The sequence below is a fragment of the Clinocottus analis genome, unplaced genomic scaffold (assembly GCF_023055335.1).
Source record: "Clinocottus analis isolate CAN_PGR_092001 unplaced genomic scaffold, fCliAna1.0.p SCAF_26, whole genome shotgun sequence".
Taxonomy (NCBI): Eukaryota; Metazoa; Chordata; class Actinopteri; order Perciformes; family Cottidae; genus Clinocottus; species Clinocottus analis.
In genome coordinates this window covers 2062354-2084723 of record NW_027175998.1, presented here as the reverse complement: position 1 = coordinate 2084723, position 22370 = coordinate 2062354, and the positions used below count along the sequence as shown (strand labels likewise).

General features: G+C 45.9%; 1 protein-coding gene across 4 annotated transcripts; it reads right to left on the bottom strand.

Moving 5' to 3' along the window:
• Positions 1–2390: 2390 nt before the first annotated feature.
• Positions 2391–21933, bottom strand: LOC137794910 (ras and Rab interactor 2-like). Of its 4 annotated transcripts, none has more exons than XM_068592046.1 (12): positions 21824–21933; positions 17476–17570; positions 17054–17252; positions 16857–16971; positions 15474–15546; positions 15200–15291; positions 9900–11324; positions 6693–6775; positions 6266–6491; positions 5801–5932; positions 4130–4293; positions 2391–3743 (listed from the first exon to the last, which is right to left on the bottom strand). In XM_068592046.1, exons 1-12 carry the CDS (start codon positions 21890–21892, stop codon positions 3417–3419), a joined length of 3000 nt encoding a protein of 999 aa, XP_068448147.1. In that variant the 5' UTR covers positions 21893–21933; the 3' UTR covers positions 2391–3416. The 4 variants fall into 4 exon arrangements, with proteins under 4 accessions (XP_068448147.1, XP_068448148.1, XP_068448149.1 ...); XM_068592047.1 differs by lacking the exon at positions 21824–21933 and adding an exon at positions 20085–20182; XM_068592048.1 differs by lacking the exon at positions 21824–21933 and adding an exon at positions 19812–20043.
• Positions 21934–22370: the final 437 nt, after the last annotated feature.

Below are 22370 nucleotides of genomic sequence, written 5' to 3'. Positions count from 1 at the left end.
TCTCCTCAAGAGGATGGAGGGGGCGGGGCGGCTCTGTCCTCGCGCGCCCCAGCAGCGCCACCCGCCCCTATGTCGCCCCCCGCTGGTCAGCGGCGTCCATGCACATCCATATAAACTATTGAGACGTGAAGATATGACTGTCATACTTATCGATAGCTTATGTGGGCTATACATTAAACATTAAAAACAACTCACTGATGTAATTCATTAAAATAAAAAATACTAATACATTTGGTGACGTTACTTTCCTGGGTGGGGACTATTTTCGGTCAATTAAGAATTAACTTAAACCAAAGTTAGTTGGTTGGCATTCAGCCTGTAAATGACCATGCATCAGGGGTCTCAAACTCATTTTGGCTTGGGGCCACCGCATGTATTGTGATCGCATAGGAGGGCCGCACAGACAGAGCAATATTTTTGAAAGTTGACTTATTTATTTACTTTTACATATATAACATATTTTTGTCATACTTGACAAAAAAGCAACCATCAGTTTCTATACATTTTTATATTAGTTGTTTTTTTAATAGCTTATTGACACTGCAACAAACCTACAAATGCAATCATTGAATACATTTGTACTTTATTCCACTTCTTGCCAGACACCTGGCAGCGCTTCTGCTCACACAGCTGAGCCACATTGGCCCTGATTGAGGTCACAGTGGAAACCCTGAGTACAGACAAAAAAAAGGCACATCACCCGACTGATCACTTTTGTCAGCTCAGGGAAGCATGGATCTGGGATATAAGCAGGAGCATCTGGAACAGCTGGTGGAGAGGAGGACACTGAAAAAACTGTTGTCCATATTGGACAACCCTTGCTCCTATAAGTCAACTTAGCAGGTAGCTAACAGCATATATATATATATATATATATATATATATATATATATATATATATATATATATATATATATATATATATATATATATATATTAGTGTGAAAAGCAGCCACAGCATGTCTTCTCAGTGGAATAAGAACTAACTACGGTAAGGGAGGAGGGATAAACAAAGATGCAATTACATTATCTACCACTTCAGGAACTTCTTGGCGTTTTGAATGCAAAACATGAAAATGTGGGGCAGAACAGTTAACATACAAGTGTTTAGTTAATATATGGCCACTAACCATTATTGGTGATACACAGCTCAAATTGTCCAAATGACTGTTTTATACTCAACCTCATACATCGTATATGCATTTTATAAGTATTTTTAACTTGTAACCAGTAAAAAGAGGTAACTGAGCTCTGGCACCACCCGCAGCCACATTATGGTATTTAAGATATGTTTAATATATCAACTCCTAACTCGTCTTTTAAATGTAGGAACATACAAGTAACGAGATGCAGAGATCCTGCATATTTGACTTTAAATATCACAGGAAGTGCTGCCACTGAATACATCTGCTCCTGGATCATAACAATTCAACCAACTCAGTCCAGTAAATCCACCACAAAGATTCAGACTGATGGGTCTCCTGCAAAGAGGAAGGTTTGGTGGGAATTTGTCCGATTCCAACTGACTACATTTCCCTTTTAATGTTAAAATATTATTTTTGCGAGCAGAATGTTGCGCGTCTGTCACACGAGAGCTCCGGGTTCGAGGTTATCAGGATGATGGGCTGGTAGTCAATTGGCTGGCCCAATGACCTCATAGGTAAGTGGAAGGTCCCGCAACGATGGCTCGAAGAAGTAGCTGTAGTTTCCTCCATAGCTTTGTGCACTCCTCGACCTGCACACCGACGTTCACCGATATCTCCCTCCAGGAATTCACCGCCATCTGAGTGTCCTTGTACTTCGTCAAAGACGGGTTATAGGAATGCTCATGTTTGCGAACCTCTTCAGCCAAACGTTCTTCAACGGGATCCATTGTTAGTGTTTCTTCTATGGCGTAGCTTTGATAGATAGATAGATGACCTATCACAGAGACAGGATCGTTTGATGCTGAATAACAGATCCAGGAAAGCTTTTAGCCAGTTGAAAGCTCTGAACATACAAAAGACCTTCTTGTGAATGCGTGGCTTCATTGTTGAGGCCGGTTTGAAGTGACTGTGATCTTGCTGATGTTTTACTGGTAAACACCAACATGTGTGTTTGAGGCTCTCATAGGACTATCTTGAAGGATAAATCAAGTCTAAATGGAAGTTCCTCGTGGTAGCTTTAAGGAACCCAGAAAGATAATCCTGGCATAAGCTTTTCTTTTATATGTTCTCAAGCCAAAACACAGGTGAGAGAAAAGGAATTAGCTCAGAAAATGGATCACCGATGCTCGCCTCTCAGGCCTTCTGTAGATTATTGACCAATCAGGCGCAGGTTAGGTTGTGTTGTGCTGCACAGATGAACATTCAGTATATAGAGAGGGAAAAAAACACTGACAAATAGTTCATTTGAATTTATACATCAAACCACAAAGACGCTCCACAAATTTTCCCTTACATCACAACCTCTGGTTTAGAGCCGTGTCGACTCAGCAAATCATTTTAAATCAGTTTCCTGTCTATTGTGTGTGATTTCTGGAGGTGTGTGTTGCATGTGGATTACATCCTAAAGATCCACTAAAATCCTGTGGTTCCTGTGCTGGCAAAATGAACACAAAAATGTCTTAAAATATTAAAAAATAAAATATTATGTTTGAGAGAATTGTATATATTTCCAGTCAGTTTTGAGCTCTCCATAACAAAAGATAGGAACAGTGTCATTTTAAATGGACTTTTGAGACATAACTGGCATAAATCCAAGTCCACTGTCGAGTCCTGTACAGAAATATGGAATACAAATCTTTGGCGATGGAAATTTTGAATATAAAAATATTTCTACACGGAGATACAGACGTTACAATTGGCCAGCAATTGTTGAAAAATATACACAAAAGCAATAAAAAAACAAACTTATCAATAGTTAATTTGACTTTTTAAACCAACTGGGTTGATTTGATGAAGGCTCACTAATCCCTGGATGACGGCTGAAAGCTTTCAGTAGCAACATACTGTATGAGTGATTCCTTTGGAAAGCACCCGGGACCACAGCAGTTAAGGCAAACGTTGGTTAAATAAAATGCAATATTAAACTGTATGACCTCTGCTTTAAGGACAGCATGCATACATATCCAAGAAACCTTTCGCCTCCATTATAATACTTCACATGCTCAAAATCCTGCAAACCAGCCTCTAAACACCAGCTGACATCACCTAACCTGCTGAACATTCGTTTTGACCCAAACTGAGCCACAGTCTTGCTCATACCTCATTTGCCTTTCATCATATTTGACATTTTAAACCGGCATCAATATGCCGATATACAGCTCTGTTTCTCTTTCCATCGGGACGTCCTTAAAAACTATCTACAAAATCTACCTGCGCCACCATAACGCCACAAAATGTATTGCTTAGCAGCACTCTGCCTAATCTCCGGCTTTATTCAATTTGAAGGCAGTTTCCGTTGTGCACGATGGCAGGGACACACAGGTTGAGGTTCGGTACCCTCTTGTAGATGAAGTGAAAGATCGGGCCCCGGGGCCGGCCGTGGAGCTCAGCTTTGATGCGCTGAGGGTGTGTGTCCGGGGCCAGCTGCTGGCTGGTGTCCTTGGTGACCAGAAACAGTGCGAAAATGTCAGGGTCCGGGATCTTGAACTTGTAAGCGCAGAGCGAGCAAACCTCCTCTGTGGTTGTGTACGGGTGGACGATCAGGGTTTTGGCCGTGCAGCCCGTGTCCTCTTCCTCCAACGCTACACGGAGAAAGTTCTGCGGAGAGAGGAACAAAAGGTCCCGTGTTAACATTGGGCAGGGAGGGAAATCTCTATAATGAAATGAAGGTCAAGAGTCCAGAGCGCAGGCAGAAAAAAAGACATGCAGTGATAGCCAGAGGAAAATAATAAGAAAATAATCACATGCAGTTGTTTCATGTTCCACGAGAGGGCGCTCTCTACCGAACAAACTAAAAACTGAACCATGGCTCCAAGTCCTCATGCTGTGATATTAGTAGAAAGTGAAGATGTGTTCCTTTTCAGTGACGAGGGCCGAAACGCAGCACCTTTCATGCTTCTTTATGATTTTTTTTTTTTTTGGAATCGGTACAACTTAAACTCACTGCCTGGGTGTTCAAGTTGGGTTCAGGTCAGGCGCGATACCTGAAAGTCGTCCACAGACGGCGCTGACCGCGGGGTGGTGCGCCGTCTGTGCCACTGGTGCAGAGTGTTCCTGGCCTCGGAGCTCAGCACCCGCGCCGCCTGCTCCTCCTGGAAGTTCTTGATGAGGGCCATGGCTCCGTAGGCGCTGGTCAGGTAGTAGCCCCCTGGGGAGAGGGGGACAGTTGTTTTGAGGACAGACGGAGACAAAAAGGAAACCAAACGGAGCCAGTTCTGGAGAAATGAAACCAGCGGACGTGACATGGGCAAGAGGGGAACACTTCCTCTTCAGGAATAGAAACGAATCCATCACGTAACATAATGAAGTGAAGCTCGAGGACACCCACACCACATACAGTGGATAAATTTCCCAATGAGCGTACTGTACTGTACGTGCCAGACAGGTTGACGCTGATAGGAAAATATTTAATTCTGGCCAGGGGTCAGGCTCTTTCCTCTGAACCTGCTCCAGCCCATTCAAGTCGAACACAGACTGGAATTTCCTGCCAAAGTCAAATGGACTTTTCCTTCCGATGTCTTAAGTTTCTCAAGCCGTCTCACAGAAGCTTCCTGGTGAACTCCACTGAGCTGAGAGAGTTATATTAGGAGGCCATAATCACACAACGTCAAAAAGACTTCCTTTACTAGAAGAAAAATGTCTAACAACCCGTGCATGCATTTCAGCGTCATGTGATCATGGGACGGTCTGAGGAGTCAGAGGATGTTGCTGGTGCTGATGATGTTGATGCAGTAGGAAGAGTCATGTCTTTGCTATACTGCAGTGATGGATTTGGGAGATGAGGCCGCACAGTTAAACTCGAGCCACAAAGCGAGCACAGAGCCAGTGCACACTGTTTGTTCTTGTGACAGACGTTTGAAAGAACCCAGACGTCTAAAATTACTAAATTAGAAAACAGTGGTCACTTTGATCCGTGGCACGAAAAAGAACGGAAAGGGATCACGGACATCTCCAATTCATTCCACCTCAAAACACTGATTTTTAATTTAAATTCATCTATCCAAACTTGAGATGATCCGTTGAACCTCCTTGAGGAGTTTCAAAAGGCTCCATAACGGTAAAGAGAAAATGGCCATTTGGTTAAGTAGAGCAGCCAACGTGAAATGTAATTGAAGCAATTTGGGTACCCAACTGTGTCCCAACTAAGACCCTCCACTCATCAGGGGGCCCTAAAGATACCAAAAAATGAACACAACATGAAACTAGATGTGTGATGACTACAGAACACTGCAACAAAAAGAGGAAAAACACCTTAAGTCTGTGTCTAACTACTGTCATGTGTCATGTTGATGTCTCATCTGCAATTGGCAATTTGTAGTTTTGGTGGGAGCTACATGGTGAAACTATTCCAGCCCTCTACACTTATGACATTATTTAAAATAATAGCGATATAGCACATCTCACCCAGCAGTAATTACTTTGAATGGAATGATTACACAAATCAAACTCGTAGTTTTGAGCGCTTTAGAGGTTGTTGTAGTTTGTTTGCTGTCTCCTATTGAGTACAGGCTATGCTAAGCTAAATATGCCCAGTTAGTACATTATCACATCATTGGGCCTTGTCCCCTCCTGTCAGTGTGTTGTGTTTTCCCTCAAGTGTTACATATCCAGAAGGCTATGTATGCTACATGGAGCATGCTAGCAACAGGACCTACCCTCTCCTTGCAGCAGGACCGGGTCCAGCAGCTCCATCATGTACTGGATTTCTGTGTCCAGCTGAGGCATGTCACACTGAGCCACCACGTACGTCAGCATGGGCAGGAAGTCGTCTGCACCGAACATCCTCCCTGGTAGGAAGTAGACGCAGAGCGGTGAGGGAGGTGTGGTGGGCACACGGGTCAGACAAAGGGCATCGCTGTAAACAGAATCTGGTTCACAAAACAGAAGAGGAGACTCCCTCTGTTGCTCTCACTGAGCTTCCTTGGTTTTTTTTTGGTCCCCTGTTCCGATGTTAGGGTCAAAGCACAGAGCATGACGTATGCTGTGCAGAGTGTAAAGGCCGCAGAGGTAAACTTTGTGATGTTGGGCTATACAAATAAATAACAACCACTGCTTTACTTGCAATATTGGTTTTATTCTCTGGCTTGTGTGTCATATGCAGGGGGAACACTTCTCCATACCTGAGTTATCCTGCATGATGGTGTAGATGAGTTTACACACGCGCAGCAGCAACGACACCTTTTTCTCGGGGGAGTACATCTTCCTCATGTTCAGGAACTTGTGGCGGATCTTCTCGATGGCCTCGGGGTCGGGGGGCACGGCTCCGTCCACCCCCAACTCCTGCGGCCTCTTGGTCTTAGCCAGGGCCAGGTTCTCCCTCAGCTGCTGCAGAGCGCCGCTGCTCACCTGCAGGGAAGCACAGAGCAACCGAGCCACGGCGGTTACTTTGCCCAGTCGACCAGTAAACCAGGTTTTTTTTATATCTCTTATCTCCTCTTTTTCGGGGGATGTGATCCTTTTCTTAAGAGCGTGGGAACTAGTGACTTTATGATATTATGGGATGGTCGAGTAACGCTGCAGGAGAACAATATTCCACTCATCTCTTACCTGGAAGTCATGTAAAGCCGTCTCGATCACACTCCTCAGAGGCTTTAGGACACACTTGTGCATGGCCTTCTCCAACACCTGGTCTGCAGAAGATGACAGTAACACACACACAAAGACACACAGACACACACTACATTACAGAAAACCAACTGATCGAGAAATCATTGAAATCAATACACTTGTGTGAGACCAACGAAAGGACACATCCCACAGCTTCTATAAAAGTTAGAAACACAGCTCTGTTTGGTCACATGAATACTGTATCGCATATAAACATATAGACATATAAAAGGACATTTAATACGTTGTACGAAGCCAGCGGACGGCCAACCCAGAACGTCACAGTGACACATTCAGCTCGGAGTAAACTTGTCTTCTCAGCCGATGATGTACACAATGGGAGACGGGGTTAGTTTGCGTACATCCTGATGTTTCACTGTTACAGAACGTCACGGTGAGGAGGCCGTAGGCTTGTTGAAGGAGAAGACGGTCTTTATTTAATATCTTTCTCATTAATTAATATCTATCTTCTGACTTCTCTGTCCTGTCCGTGTCCCTCAGCCTCTGGCCCAGTCATTCACTCACACGTATTCATATTTCAGTAAATCAAATGTGACCGTTTTCACTTCCTGGTTTGAAACAATCTTAAAAAGGACCAGGTGCGCAGGATTTAGTGGTGGTTTAAAAGGTTGATTTAAAACAAATGAAAAGATAAAATACATGTCTGCCATTAATTCCCACGGGTAGCTACACTGGGCCTTTAAGGCAAGAAAAGTGACTAAGTAACTAACCTCAACGTGTGACATTCATGAGTCAAGTTTCACCACACAGATTACATATTTGTTCCTCAAGTTCGTTGGAAAGCTACAAGGTTTTATTTAAGTTTCAGCTCAAGTCTGTGATATTTAAAAGTATTGCATTCATTCAGCTGGACCTCCACAATGACTCCATCTGTACCTCCCACCTACACACGTCGGCTTCAAATGCTCTCCTGCCTACCTCAGTTATGTACAGCATGTTGCATTTACACAACTGTGTCTTGTTGTTCACTGGCAGCACTGACGCAGCTGTTCCCGGCGGAGTTCGTGCAACGGGCTACACAGAACCAAATGCACCAAAAACAGGCGAGCGTGCACAAACAAGAAGCCTGTCCTTGTGGAGAAACGGCTGGCTTTATGTCGAGGCAGGGAGGAGGGGGGAGAGGGAGCATGTGCCGCAATTACACTCCGGCATGAAAGCCTCCACGCTGTGTGTTGTGGGTCGCCCGAGGTAAGGGCTTGTGTAGTTCTTTACTGCTCAGATCAATGCATCTGAAGAGAAGAACAAGGGGAGCGCCCCAGGTGTTTGCAGAGGCCGGAGAGATTCCACTGATCCTCATGTGTACCCAAGGAGCAGCACAGAGGCTGCCAGAGGACACACGGCATGAAGGCCCGCACACACGCACACATTTTCTGACTGTGGACTTCCCGATTCCCCCCCCCCCCCCCCCGTCCAGAAAGTCTCATTTCCTGTATGTTGAGCAATGTTTGTTATTGGGCTCGTTCTCGAATCCAGCCTGTTCAAAGTCTTCCTCGACTTCAATAAACTTTAGGAGACCCTGTGATAAACAGTGTGCACACGCAAACGCACAACGATATACACACCAGCAGGCACTGAGAGAGAGAGAGAGAGAGAGAGAGAGAGAGAGAGAGAGAGAGAGAGAGAGAGAGAGAGAGAGAGAGAGAGAGAGAGAGAGAGAGAGAGAGAGAAACACTCAAAGTAACAAACACAGTATTGTGCGGTGCAGTTTTCTGATGTTCGTCCCACAAATGGCAGCTTTTCCTTTTCCTTCCCAGCCTCCATGGCCATGGGCTACGGTGTGTTCGGACAGGTGTACAGCCTCCTTTTTTTTACAAACACGCAAAGGTTGATCCTTCTAGCTTGACCTGAAGTATTACTGTTGCAACAAACACTCAAAAAGTCTGAACTTCCAGCGCCCCCCTTTCCCTACTAACACAACATTTCTTTCCCCCGATGTCAGACTTTCAGTCGTATAATCTTTCCGTAAACACACAAGACGTCAGCTCCACTCCACTTCTCCTTTTTGTTGAACCTATTATGTGTGGATTGTAGTTGACGTCAGGCACACCGCCTGCTCGCGGATCACAGTTTTGTCATGATGTTTTTCCATGGAATAAATGAATAGCTGTAATATTGACACACCTCTAACCATCTAACAATCAGGCCTAATAGTTTGGAATTCCAGTTCACCCGAAAACATGATTAAAAAACTTGATTCCAATTTCCGCAGTCTCTTTCTTAGACAAACGTTGACACTTCGTCACAGTGGTCCTCTCTAATGGGAACGTTTGTGTGAGTCAGACACTGTGGTCTGTTTGCACAACCAGAATGGATCACTGCTCCGTCTCTGAACAAAGCTTTGCTGTTGTTGTTTACAATGAACAAGGGATGCGAGATGAGTGCAAAGACATGCTTACATATTCATGCAAATAGTCAAGTGCACAATAATCTGATTGGAATGAAACGTCCCTTTGATAGAGCTGCTCACGCCGGCGAACTTTAGTTGTACAATCACCGTGACCCTCAATGGAGTAAATCAACAGCTTTGACACGATGAAATTAGAAAGAGTACTGGGTTAATTTGTATTTTTTCATGTAACTAATACAGTCGACATACTGTACGTGCCAGCTTCTAGTATTCAATGCTAATCACACATTTCAGTGAGCTTTCAATTTCCAAGCAGGCCTCATTAAAATGTCTGCTTTTTAAAAAAAAAAAAAGAGCCTCAACTGCGCTGTGAGCGTACGGCAACCAACAGTAGCCAAGTTGTACTCGTTGGGGCAAAGCACACTGGCATTTCTGGAACTCCAGTATTGAGGAAGGCTGATATGGAAAACATCAACTTGTGTGTCTTCAGGCAATGACAAGCCTGGGCACTCTCACTGAGCATCGTCAATGAATCAAGTCACCCACAAACCCTTTTGTAGAAACGCTCAAGGCGCTTTCCTTCTCAAATGATACTGGAAGGATAAGGTGAACAGAGGTGCCCGCAGTCAGAGATGGGATTCACAAAACATTACACACACAAACATGTGCCCACACATGCAGATGCACAAGTTTCACCAAGTCAAGACCAACGATTGCACCACGTAAACAACAAAATCTCCGACAGTTTTAAAGATTCGTAGCCTTCTTGGCCCACTTACCGATCTGGTCCTCCGGTATGAGTGACTCGAGAGGGGGGTCCAGTTCGGAGCTCTGGTGCAGGTAAGCCTTCATCTGCGTCATAAACTGCCGGAGAGTCTGCAGGAAATCCATCCCTGAGGTGTGACAGCCTCGGTTCTCCTGAACAAAGCTGATGTAGTCCTGGACCAGGGAGCCGAAATATGAGCTTTTGTCCCTCGACAGCTCAGCAATCCTTTTCACCGCCCGTCTCTCGGGGGTCACGAGGGAGCTGAGCATGCCGCTCACCTTAAGAAAGCGTCCCTTCAGGGCCCTGGGGAGGATGAAGGAGCCCCCGCCCAGACTAACGCCGACCTTTCGCCTCCGTGCTTTGAAGGACGGGCGGTGACGCATTTCTAGGTCCGTCTCCAGACCGACCCCGTAGTCCTCCTCCTCGTCTTCGTCCCTGTCCTCGTCGTCTTCGCTGCTGTCCTCTACCGGGTCTTGACGAGTGAGGTGTCGGGATGGACTAGGGGCCAGGCCCAGGGAGAATCCCGGAGCCTGAGAATAGTCCAGTGAGTCAGAGGAGGAAGTGGACATGCTCATGTCACTGAGCCGCTGGCGTCCCAGCTCTTTAGGAACGGCCGGACTCCCAGCATTCTTCTCCAGTAGCACATCAGCAGGGACAGCGGGCGGAGGCTGGCAGGGTGGAAGCTTGGCCCGGGACAGAGCTTTGGCAATGGTCTCATCATCCAAGGCAATGTGGCAACGGTGAGCTTCCAGATCAGGTTTCTTCTTTGGCCTCGGAGGTGGTGGGTTCGAGGGCACAGGGACCGGTGAGCCGGCAGTTTTGGAAGGGCTGCTGTGCTTGGCCCCCATTGATGGTCGCGCGGGAGCCTGGCGCCTGGTGATGGACGGTTGCTGCTTTGTGGACACAGCAACGGCCTCTGGCATGCTCTTGGGTCTGGTGGTAGCAACTGGAGGTCCCGGCGGTGGTGGAGCGGGGCGGCGGCGCGGCATCGAGCGCGGGGGAGGAGGGCGCGGGGGAGGTGGCCGCGATTTGCCGTTCAGTTTGACCTCGTCCACGTGCCGCTCGCGACCCTGGCTGCTGCTGAGTGGCTTCACGGACAAACGCTCCGCATTCTCTAGTTCGCTATCGGACTTGACAGCACGCGAAGGCGGGCCGTCCTCGCGCCGGCGGTGGCGGTGGCAATGAGTCTGGAGGAACAGGGGGTTGACGAAGCACAGGGGACCACTGGAATGCCTCCTCTCCAGATGAAAGGAAGGTGGAGGAGCGCCGGCCCTCAGGGTCGGAGGTGCACTGTCGCAGTGAGCCCCGGTGTGCCTCAGCCGCGACGCCGCGACCTCCCTGTTCCTGTTAGTCCGCTGGGGGCTGAGCGTACGGCTCAGAGGGCGACAGGGACGGGGGGAAGGGCGCCGCTGACTGCACAGGGCAGAGTCCCAGAAGCCTGCAATAGTGAACACAGACACATTTACTATCTGGCAGCTAGACACATACCTCTCTTCGGCCAGCTCAATGTCCAGAGTGTTCAAAATGAAAAAAGATCAGGTAAAGCAAAGGGGAAAAGGAACAAAAAGACAGCATTCTCAACGATTTCTCACCAACAGCCCAGACTTTTCCTTAAAGTTTTCCTAAGCTTTTCTCTTTGCCGGTCTTTGGTCTTGCTGGTGGCAGAAGCGCAGTGAGTTCCACCCGTGTTTCTTGGCTCAGAGTCACAGCGTGCCGGCACACACCCAGAGACACAGCGAGGGAGTCGCCCATGCTAATCACAGAGTGGGAGGGCACTGCACACAACACACAGCTCCAGTTCCTCCACTCCTTCCTGCTCAGTTTTCCTCTCTCTCACTTCTGAGTAGTTGTAGTATTTGTACAATGTTACGTTGTTTATGAACCTAGTGCTACCAGCAAACCTCAATTCAATGATGTCCTTTTATTTCATATCGACGGAACTAATGGAAGACATGTGCTCTCATTTTGGTGTGTGTTGTTCCACTGAATCTATCCATTGTTTTCTTCTATTTGGCCAGACAGTCTTTAGGCTAACACTCTGTACGTACAACACAATGATTAAACCAAACTGAAAAGAACAGGCAACAAATCAAGCCACTCCAAAGTATCTATGCAGGGATTGCAGCATGAGCCCATTGATGACAGTTTCCACAGGCTAAAAATGGAAACGACACGCTTGCATTCCTGTGGCCATAAAGAAGCTGGTATTCATATCTGTGATAGAACCTCAGCGTCTAGAGACTGAATGTGCCCGTGGTCTTCATACTAGTCCATATGAGCGATCACCACCTGACACTGTGGAGTCTGTCTGCAGAGTCGCACCTTTCATTTATGTTAACATTTATCTGTAATATTTGACCGAACAAACAACTATCAATTCTCAGATTAAAGCTGGTGTTATATACACATATAGCTACTTGTATACACACCTATATGTGTGTGTATCTCCTTAAAGTTTTGGGTTAAATTCATAGAGTATAGTTGCTGATCAACCCTGTCTTGACGTCTGATTCATTAATAATCTTACAGCGCAAATTTGGCCCTTTTTTTTGCGTCTGACTACAAACAACCAAGTGGCAAAGTAGAAATGTTGCGTTTAAACCCAGAACATACTTACCAGGACATTGGCAGAGAGCAGCGAGTGACTTTAATTATCTTCAGTTGTGAAATGTCCCCGTCACTGCTTGAGTCCGTTAGCGCTGATCTTTGTGAATTGGATTGTTTTTGCAATGAGGCTTGTTTGCATTCACCAAATGTTTGCATATTAGCTGATTTAAATACCAACTCAGCCCTCTGCTCGGGGCCCTCATGGCGCAGAGTGGTTTCATAGCGCTGTGTGAAAGGCCCACTATACTGCATCACTATACTAGAACATGCTAACAGCTACGTGACCCTGCACTTAGCCCCAGCGTAAAACGCCACATTTGAATGCTAACATGCTCACACTGACCGAGCCATATTTCTGCAGGTATAACTTTAACCGGCTGTTTTTCTGAGTTTGTACTCATAGTTGAATGCACTTCTTGTAAGTCGCTTTGGATAAAAAGCGACAGCTAAATTAAATTATGGTTACCACTTTCACCGTTGGTGTATGGTCCAAGCTTGCTAACATTAGCTAATTAGCTGATGTACAGCTGAGGCTGATGGGAATTTCATTAGTTTTGCATTTAGTCATTAACCAATGTACACTCTGTAACTAATTAAATTCTAGATCGGATTACTGCGCTAGAAAGTTACAATACGTGGCAGTCCGGATCAAAATGGTGGACCGACTCAACATTGCAATCCTGAAAGAGTTTGACTACAAACTAAGTAAACTCCTGCTCTCATGAGGAATAGATTTTTAATGAGCAACCACCGAAGTTAATAAGTCCCTCAAGACGACGTTGCTGCTGAGAATCAGTTCCAAAGTCACTGCAATATTAAAATGTCTCCGTTTGTAACATGTGTTCGCGTTTCACATGTGCGTGACCAGAACATATAATATGATGGTCTGCTTTCGGCCTTTAAATAGAAGCGTTCCAGTGGAGGAGGGAGTTTCCCTTAATGACTGTATGAGTTAGCTAAAGGAGGCTCACAGGCTGGCTCTAACTCCTGCACATCAAAATGGAAGAGCAGCAGAAAGCCATACCAGTGCAGGCTGAAGCCTGATCTATTCTTCTGTGGAAAAGCTCACACAGAGATGGCCTCTGAGCTCATAGAGAGCTGCAAAGACGGACCTCCTGACAAATGTGATATGTGTGGATTTACCACAAACCACCTCACATGGAGCTACCTCACATCCTGTAACAACAACAACCATATTCATTTCAGCTACAGGAGCTCCTCCTCAACAGTCTGCTCCTCCCCATATTGTTTTCACCAAGCCATGAGTTTGTGTTGGGACAAATTTATATGGGACTTCGGAATCACGGCCATCGAACACCGCAGGTCCAAATGCTAAAAGAAACAGTGTATAAATCAGACATTACACCCACCCAGCATTCACAGGAGTGCAGCTTTTCATGTTTGTTCGCATCTATGACACACATTATGTCAGCACTCACACTTAGTGTAGCTTTCCACTCGCCACTCCCTCCTCCCCCACGCTAAGCTCTTAGCTATGTCGAAGGCTTTTACTGTAGGAAGCTGACTCACCGCAGATTCACAGAGCCGGCCTGGAATAATTTACAGAAATGAAGTGACTCAATCTGCTGTGAAAGCAGCCCTGAACGCTCAGCAAAGGAAAAGACACACACACACACACACACACACACACACACACAAGGGTAACACTGCTGTTCTGCAGGTAGCCTAGCGTAGCATAAAGACTGGAAGCAGGGGGAAACAGTGGGCTCTGTATAAAGTTTTTAAAAATCCTTTTACCAGCAGCTGTGAAGATGAATAATTGACAAGAAGTATCTTCTTTGTATATCAGACTTCTGCACATCCTGAGAGACGGATCCCTGCTTTGTTGCTCTGCCTGAAGTTTCTTCTTTTTTATTCTCTGGAAAGGCTTTTTTAGGGAGTTTTTTCAGTCCCGATGTGAGGTCCTGGGATAGAGGATGTAGTATGTTGTAGGTTGGAAAGCCCTCTGAGGTAAATTTGTGATTTAGGATTTTGGGTAATACAAATTATTCTAATTTGAACCATTTTTTACACAAACAGAAATGAAAAACATGAAAATGGGCAACTATTCAATAAGTAGAAGAGTTTATCAATCTGCCCAGGATGTCTTTTCACAGTCTCCTGTAGTGTGGGTTGCCAGATAAGACTTCAATATCGCTCTATACAGACACACTGGGACAAAACCTGGCAGCTGTTGTTTGTCAACAAATAGGCACAGTCACTAACTCAACTTAACACAACAAATTGTCACTTATGCATTCATTTTCAGGTATTAACAAACTCAAAAAAATATAAATAGGAGCTTTAGAAGTGCTAGTAATTCACATGTTAAGCATTAGAGAGAATAAAGCTAGCTGTCTGCTCTTGCTTCAAGTCTTTATGCTAAGCTAGGCTAATCACCTCCCATCTCTGGCTCTATATTCAGACACACAGGCTACATCGAACTCATCTAACAATTTTATCAACTAGATTCCTTAAATGTGAAAATGGTCCTTGAGAAAACTCAACTGAATGTTGACCTTGATGGGTTATCTTTCTCAGACACATTTTAAATCCCTGCAGTTTTTCACGAGTGTGAAATGAATGTGCGGCGAGTAATCCATCTAAAAACTGTAAAACTCTTTTATAAACCTGCTTAACTAAGGCTGGTTTATAGTTAAAACCACCCGCATGGATGTTTACTTCACACAATAAAATAATCAATACCTGCTCCCAGCTGAGACACCTCCTCCAGTTCTTTCTGAGTCTTTGCCGATGCAATGGCCTCTGGGAGTTTGAGTGTGAAAGGCAGGACATCCCTAAGAGAAAGATGAACGATAAATGTGACAGAAGTACAATATCATAAATAACGAGAAAATGGTGATACATTTCAGCATGTGTTGTGACACTGTACCGATTGGTCTTAAATCAATACTTTAGAATATATATTTGTACAGAATAAACAAAGAGAAGCTGAGGATGTGAGGGTTGGATGGTTTACCTGCTAATACAGTAGAAGGCCACCAGGCGAAACAGATCTGCAAAGCTGATCCCAGATTCCTCCAGAGAAAAGGCTGCGAGCAAATGAAATGTTTACAGACTGAATTACAATCCACAGACTGGAGCAGTTGTAGTCGCTTTCAGGGCATTTGCATTTGGAGCATTTCTTCTGTCACGAGAGGGGATGCTCAACAAAGAGAGGCCTTCGGTTGTCCAGCAGAGTTCCATCACTCTGCCCCAGACTGAATATCTCAAATATTGGCTGTTGTTGAGAAGTTTTGTACAGATGTTCAATGTCCTCAGAGGATAAACCCCAATTACTTTGGTTTGCTGTGAAATTGATATTCAGGGTTCCTAAGGGATGTTGTCTGACGAATTTGGTGAACGTGTGACATTTTATGTAGTGCTAAAGTCTTCAGTTATCCTCCAAGATACTGCATATCCACATCTATACTGATTGGCACAACATTTGGTTCAGATCATGGTTCCAAGAGAAGCAGTGAAATTTGGTACGGACATTAGGGTTCAAATCCCTCCTCAGTTTCCTGTACTCCTACACCTGCTCTTTACTGTACAAAACCGATAAGTGTCAATACCTTTGCTTTGCTTTGGAGCTGGCTTATCTGATACTTCCAAGTTCTCTGATATGAATTAGCAGCTCTTAGTTTCTACATGGAGCAACTACAAAGAGAGCAAATTACCCTTCCCAATGTGACATTTAAGCCCTGCTGTGCTTGTTAGTGAGCAGTGTGCCCTAAAAGGACGGGTGATTTGTATTGGTTCAAAGTCAAGTTCAAACCGTCGACGCGTGGCTAACTTAAAGCAGCAGGCAGTGCGAGAGGCCAACTGGAAAGCCGCTGACCCACATCTAAAAGACTAACCAGGCCAAAGGCACTCGCCCCCTGCCACCTTCCCTCTCATGTGTGTGTCATTTCAGCGGGTAAAATCCACAGCTGGCGTGCCATCACACTTTGGCACCGTCACAGCTCCATAAACTGAAGCACAGAAAAAAATCTAATGAATAATTACAGTTCATTTTACAACTGAAGTGACGATCAGTGTTTTTGTGGGTTAGGATCACAATAGTTGTCCACGAGAATGCGGTCGCTTTTCTCGTGTGGCAACAGCTTGACTATCTTCACGTCAAGGGTTTCTGAAAGTCACACATCTACACACGGCTGTTACCTGTTCAACGTCAGTGCTGAGGCAGTGTAAATAAACGTGACCATGACCAAACAGTCACATTCAAAGAACAGCTCACTGCCAGGAGGAATCTACTTCGGCTCTAGAACTCTCTGACCTTGAGGTGGTTGTGGTGGAGCTAGACAATCAGAGGAACTGATCAGGGAAACTGAAAGACGTGTCATTATGTGATGTTCCTTACTGTACTGGCTCTCCCTGACGGGGAAGTGGCTGATGGAAGTTCCCGACGGGTCCTCCTTCAGACGCACAGAAAGAACCTTTCTCTGCAGCGCAGCCGACTTTCTGACCAGGAAAACCTGAAAGCCATGAAATGTCCGATGTTAGACAATAATCAAATAGGACGCATTAGGGTTTCGTAGCCGGACGGTGCCCCCTCACCCCGGGTGGCTGCCGGAGCAGAATGCGACTGGCCTCCTCTTCACTGACCGCCAGCAGCAGCCACACCGGATGGGTTCGACTCAGCCTGTCCAGCACGCTCATCCTCCTTCGCAACGAGTCGTATCCGGAATCCCTCTCGCCCCCCTCGCCCCCGCAGTGGGGGGACTGCAGGTAAACGCCGCTGACCTCACCCTCCAGCCTGACAGAGGAACACACACAGAGGGAAGAGACGCAGAGAGTGAAACTCTTTTGCCATCTGCTGGTGACAACGAGCACCAATGCGTGGAGGCATTCACAAACACTTGTGAGGGGAATGCCGTTGGACAGAAGCGCAGAGCCAGTTGACGGTGAAACCCGGCGCGGCTCAGACACGATAAAAACACGACGGGTCAGGCCGAAGAGAAGACGAAGCGCCGACTTACCCTCGTAGATCCATGGGCTGTCTGTTGGCTGTCGGAAAGGTCTGGACCATCTCTCTCTTCAACTCCCCGATCTCCAACGCAAACGTATCAATCAGCTAGAAGGAGACAGAAAGAGAGGACAGGAAGGAGAGGAGGAGATGGGACAGCAGTAAGGACACCGACAGCATGGCTCAAACATACATTAGGAAGCGGCAGACGGAGGGACTGTGCCGGTCACAACTAGAACAAAGGGCAGGGTAACTGTTTCCTGTCTGCGGACCTCATTTCCTCTAGGCAGGAAAACACAGAGACAAAGCGTTGTCAAAGAACCGACTCGCATCAACAGCCAGAGTCAGAGGTACCGTGTGCAGAACTCTTGACTGAACGCTCCTCCGGTGTCACGCAGGGCTGTTTCAGAAGATAATGTAATCTACGTAGCACACAAATCAGTCAACAGATAAAATGATAACGGCGTGTAGGACTGTGTCTTTGTACTGCATTTAGTTTGATCTATTTATAACTACTGGGGACGGATATGGAACTGGTTTAACGACCGCTGACACGAAGGATACCCAGAACCCCTGTGGTCTGTTGCTGCCCAGTGGCCTCGGAGAATGCAGTGAGTTACACTGCGGGTTGCAACTGCAGCCCTGTTATTTAAGTCTCCACTTGTTGACAACTTACGAGGAGTGTATTATTTTTTTCTACGATTTCTCTGGTAATTCAGGGATGATAATGTGCAGTGGATGCATTAGAGATCACGGTAACCTAAGTGAAGTCACACTGAATAGTTGGATCCTGTCTGCACTCGGGTGTGACCGAGTTACGAGAAGAATTTGCGATATTTGACACACATTGCAGCCATTAGGTAAATGTTTTGATATCGTCTCATAAGCGGCGTTGTGAAGCCTGTGTTGATAAAATGGACCAATCAGTGGGACAGAATGCCAAAACCAACTTCCTGCTTTGCTCTGGATTGCCTGCATGCACCCGTCCCCTTCACCTCGTGCAGCATCTTTGTCTTTCTGACTCCCGCTTCATCTCAACAATTTGAAAACCTCTGGAGTAGAGTAATGAAATAGTTCTGAGAATATGTTCTGACAGAATTTAAATAAATCAGCACGGTTCTATGAAACTCCGCTCAGAAAAAGGACTTGTTAAAAATAGAGTGGAAAAACTGCTCAGCTGCATTCAGACTTCAAGCAACTAATTGCTTCTCATGTTGTTGTTTTCTTTTTTCAACCTCAAGTCCACATTCCCTCATTCCGCAATGCAGAACCTCCTCAAAACACATCCGAGCAGATGTTGACATTTGGCGGCTCGTACCCTAATGATCTGGGTCAAGCGGTGAATCCTCACAGTTCTTGTCTGTAGCGCACAATACAATGACGACCGGAAATGTGAGGTAATGCAGAGAATGTCAGTGTCACAGTATCAGACTTCTTCACATGTGGTAAGCTTTCCCCATGTCGTGCAAACACAACGCACCCTGCAGGAACACTTTACATTTCAACCAGTAGGAGGCCTCCTCGGCCAGCTGGGCTCCAGACCACAGTGACCACAGGGCCCTCTGACTCCCCCCTCTTAGTACTGAGTGGAAGCAGCCCTGTTAGAGCCTCACACCCTACAGTATGAGCAGATAGCATGAGCAGACAGCATGTTACTGCAGCCCTGAGCACTGTCCACTTCAAACACTAACTGAGGACACTCATTTAGAGCCCTGGTGAAGACAGGGAGTGGGATCTAGACAACTGACCAGCGCTGTAGAGGGGCATTTCTCTCAAAGGTATCCTGTCAAAGGCAGTGAGAACACTATAGCTACAAGCTACAAACAGCCAAAGGTGCTGACTCATGCTTATTCCTCGCATCGCCACTCTCCTCCGCCATCACAGAGGATCTTTAAATCCCTTAAATGCACCTGGACGAGACGAGGAGCTTGGATTGAGGAAACACGGATGCACCCTAGAAGCGTGCTACACCTCCACCTCATGTGGCAGACGATACAGAAATTGTAACTGAATAAGAGGTTCTGCAGGCCAGTGGCTTTGACAGCTGAGGCACGCCATCAGTACCGGACGTTATTATGTGGCTCCACCGTCCTCGCATCTCTTTCACATCCTCAATGGGGGGAGACAACTGAGCGTAATGAAAAGCAGCAGAAGTGTCCATTTAAACTACCAGAACCACAAGATGTTGCCAGAAATCAGTTTTGAGGTTACAAAGTGTGAATCTGAAGTTATTGCAATAACTTTACTTCATGAATTAACTTCATAGAATCCATTTGTTTCATATTCACACACCAATTTTGATTAAAGTGTGATTATTACAGTAAAAGTCGGGTTACAAGTCGCTCCTACCTTCAGTGGGTGTCCCTGCTGGAGCAAGCTAGCGCTACTGATGCTAACTCCCCGCTGCTACTATACAACTACCTTCGGTGGTTGTCGGGGAGCTAGCGGGAACGAGCAGAGCGCTAGCAGAGAACTAGCAGCATCGCTAACTGGCTACAGCGGGGAGCTAGCAGACAAGTAGCAGCAACTCTAGTTAGCTACAGCGGGGAGCTAGCTGGGAAACCCACTGAAGGTAGTAGCGGCTTGTAACCCGATTTTCCCGATACATTATGGATTACATACTAGATATCAGGGCTCTCAAGTGTCACACATTCTTACGATGAAAAAAAACTCTAGGCTATTTATTGTGCCGCGCAGACACGAGCTGGTCGCGCGCTGCCCTCACCACGGAGGAAGCAAGCCGCCCCCGTGAGGTGCCACTCATCAGCCAATCAAAAAAAAGGAAATGGGCGACAGCCAATCAGAAAAACATATCTTTTGTATGCGATGTATCCGGGTAAGATGCAATGACAGGCGGGACTGGAGCCGTCCAGCGGCGCGTATTTGTCGTCGTCACCGTTGTCTCTCCCTCTCTATCCTCCTCCTCCACCGTCAACGGCTCCAGGGGTACATATATCACGCTTGCCTGTCTGCAAAACTTGAGAGCCCTGAGATATGTACTTCGCTACATTTCACCACTGTATCTATTTAAAGCTCAGGTAAAACAACTGGACAGAGAACGGACTGGTCCCATTTAACTTCCAGCACAGGAATGCTGTGTAGAGGGGGGTGGAGGCCAGCGGCGAGAGTTATGAATGTGGCAGTGGAGAGAAGGAAAATTGGGAATGGAGCCAGAGCAGAGCAGACGACATAGAAACTCCTAATATGTTGTTCAAGCACACCAGAGGTTTATTGATTCAGCTCCTTTAAACGTGTGTGTGTGTGTGTGTGTGTGTGTGTGTGTGTGTGTGTGTGTGTGTGTGTGTCTCGAGGTAAGTGATTCTCTGCATGGACTGCTGTTAAAGCCATGGATGGAGTCAACGGGAAACTATGTTTGGTTTCAACACAGACGGTTTCAGAGTTAGTGAGGATGGAAAAAACAGGAGAGGAAGTTGAAAGCGAGACAACGTTCAGTGTTTGTTTCGTAGGTCACTCTTGATCCTGGTCCAACTTTGAAAGTAGAGACAAACAGTCTGAGTGAACTAAGACGTTCTGATAACGACAGAACAGCTGCTGCAGAAACACTGGTAAAAAAAAAATACACACAGTTCAACTCTGACAAGTTGTAATACTTCATGTGTTAAACCTGCATTCTCTCTTATGTCCATCAGAGTGCGACTCCTCTGGTTGTATACAAGTCTGCTGAAGAATTAGCGTCCCTTAAGAGCGGATCTTTTTCTATTTTTTGTCAAAGCATTTGCTGCAGTGATTGCTATCAGAATGTAATTAGAAATTCAACCAATTTAACAAAGTTCTTTTCTCTAAAATACATTGCCCGCCCTTGCTTTCATTATCTTAATTTTTCATATTTTGTAATCTATTGAGTGGATACATTCAAGTGTTTAATAATTCTTGAAAGAAGTTGTAATAAGCTGAAGCTTTAGCCAACACCGTTACGTGAGCATACACTTGTTTTTACTTTATGTGTATTATCAGTGGTGCTCATGGGAAATGCAGTCTTCATGACCACTTTTGTCCACAGGGGCCAACAGGAAACACCAAGTGGAAAAATTAAGTGGCTTTTATTTAACTTTAGCCAAAGCTAGGTGTGTCTATGTCACCAGCCAAGCTTTATATGCTGGTAATGCAAATTATACATTTCTTTATGGAGGTAAAACACACGTCAGAAAGTTTAACTACATTGTAACCAGATGTCGCCTCGTTTTTTAGGTTTTGGTTTTGCAGCACAATGCAGTTTTTCCCTGTTCTAAACAAAGTCGCAGTGTTGAGTCAGCCTTTTCCCAAAAAGTACATTTTGTACACAGGAAGTGTTGAGCTTTAGTTTTCAAAGTCAGCTACATGAAGCGTCCATCAGTCCTCACCTTAAAGAAGCTCCCGCTCCTGTCTGTGAGGCCACTCAGAGGGATCCCGGGCGGAGAGCTGGAGGCCATGTTGTCTTCCTGTCCACTGAACTCTTACGTACGAGTCTGCAGGAGCTCTGTGGGTCAAAAGAATGCTTCAGTTCAGACGCTTCAGCTGTGGTGCAACCAGAGGACATTCCTGCTTTGGCCACAGATAGTTTTATGGAGTTGCTACCCCCCCCCCCCCTCACCTCTCACTTCTCTTCTTCTCCTTTCATTTCCCTACCTCCTCTCTCTTCGCTCCCCCTTTCCATCGCCTCTTGATCTCAGACAACTGTATTAATCCTCAGCCTCTGTCCTGTCATTATCTGTCTCTCCTGTTTCCTCCCTCTCTCACATTTTACCCTCTGTTTTTCCTCGACTTTGTTTCCATGTCCTACATATACATAATTCATTCTCCATCTTGTCCTCGGTTCTAGCACAGCTGTCCTTCTTTCCCACCACAGTTGATCTATTTCTCTATCTGTATCTATTTGTCCTCCCACCTTCTTGCGTTCTCAGTGTATCA

Bases quoted from the DNA above. Each gene is read 5' to 3' on its own strand.
- LOC137794910 (XM_068592046.1), bottom strand. From the start codon at position 21,892: ATGGCCTCCAGCTCTCCGCCCGGGATCCCTCTGAGTGGCCTCACAGAC. The intron at 16,972-17,053 runs GTGAGGGGGCAC...CATGGCTTTCAG, and splicing joins TGCTCCGGCAGCCACCCGGG to GTTTTCCTGGTCAGAAAGTC. The intron at 15,547-16,856 runs GTAAGGAACATC...ATTTGCTCGCAG, and splicing joins CGTCAGGGAGAGCCAGTACA to CCTTTTCTCTGGAGGAATCT.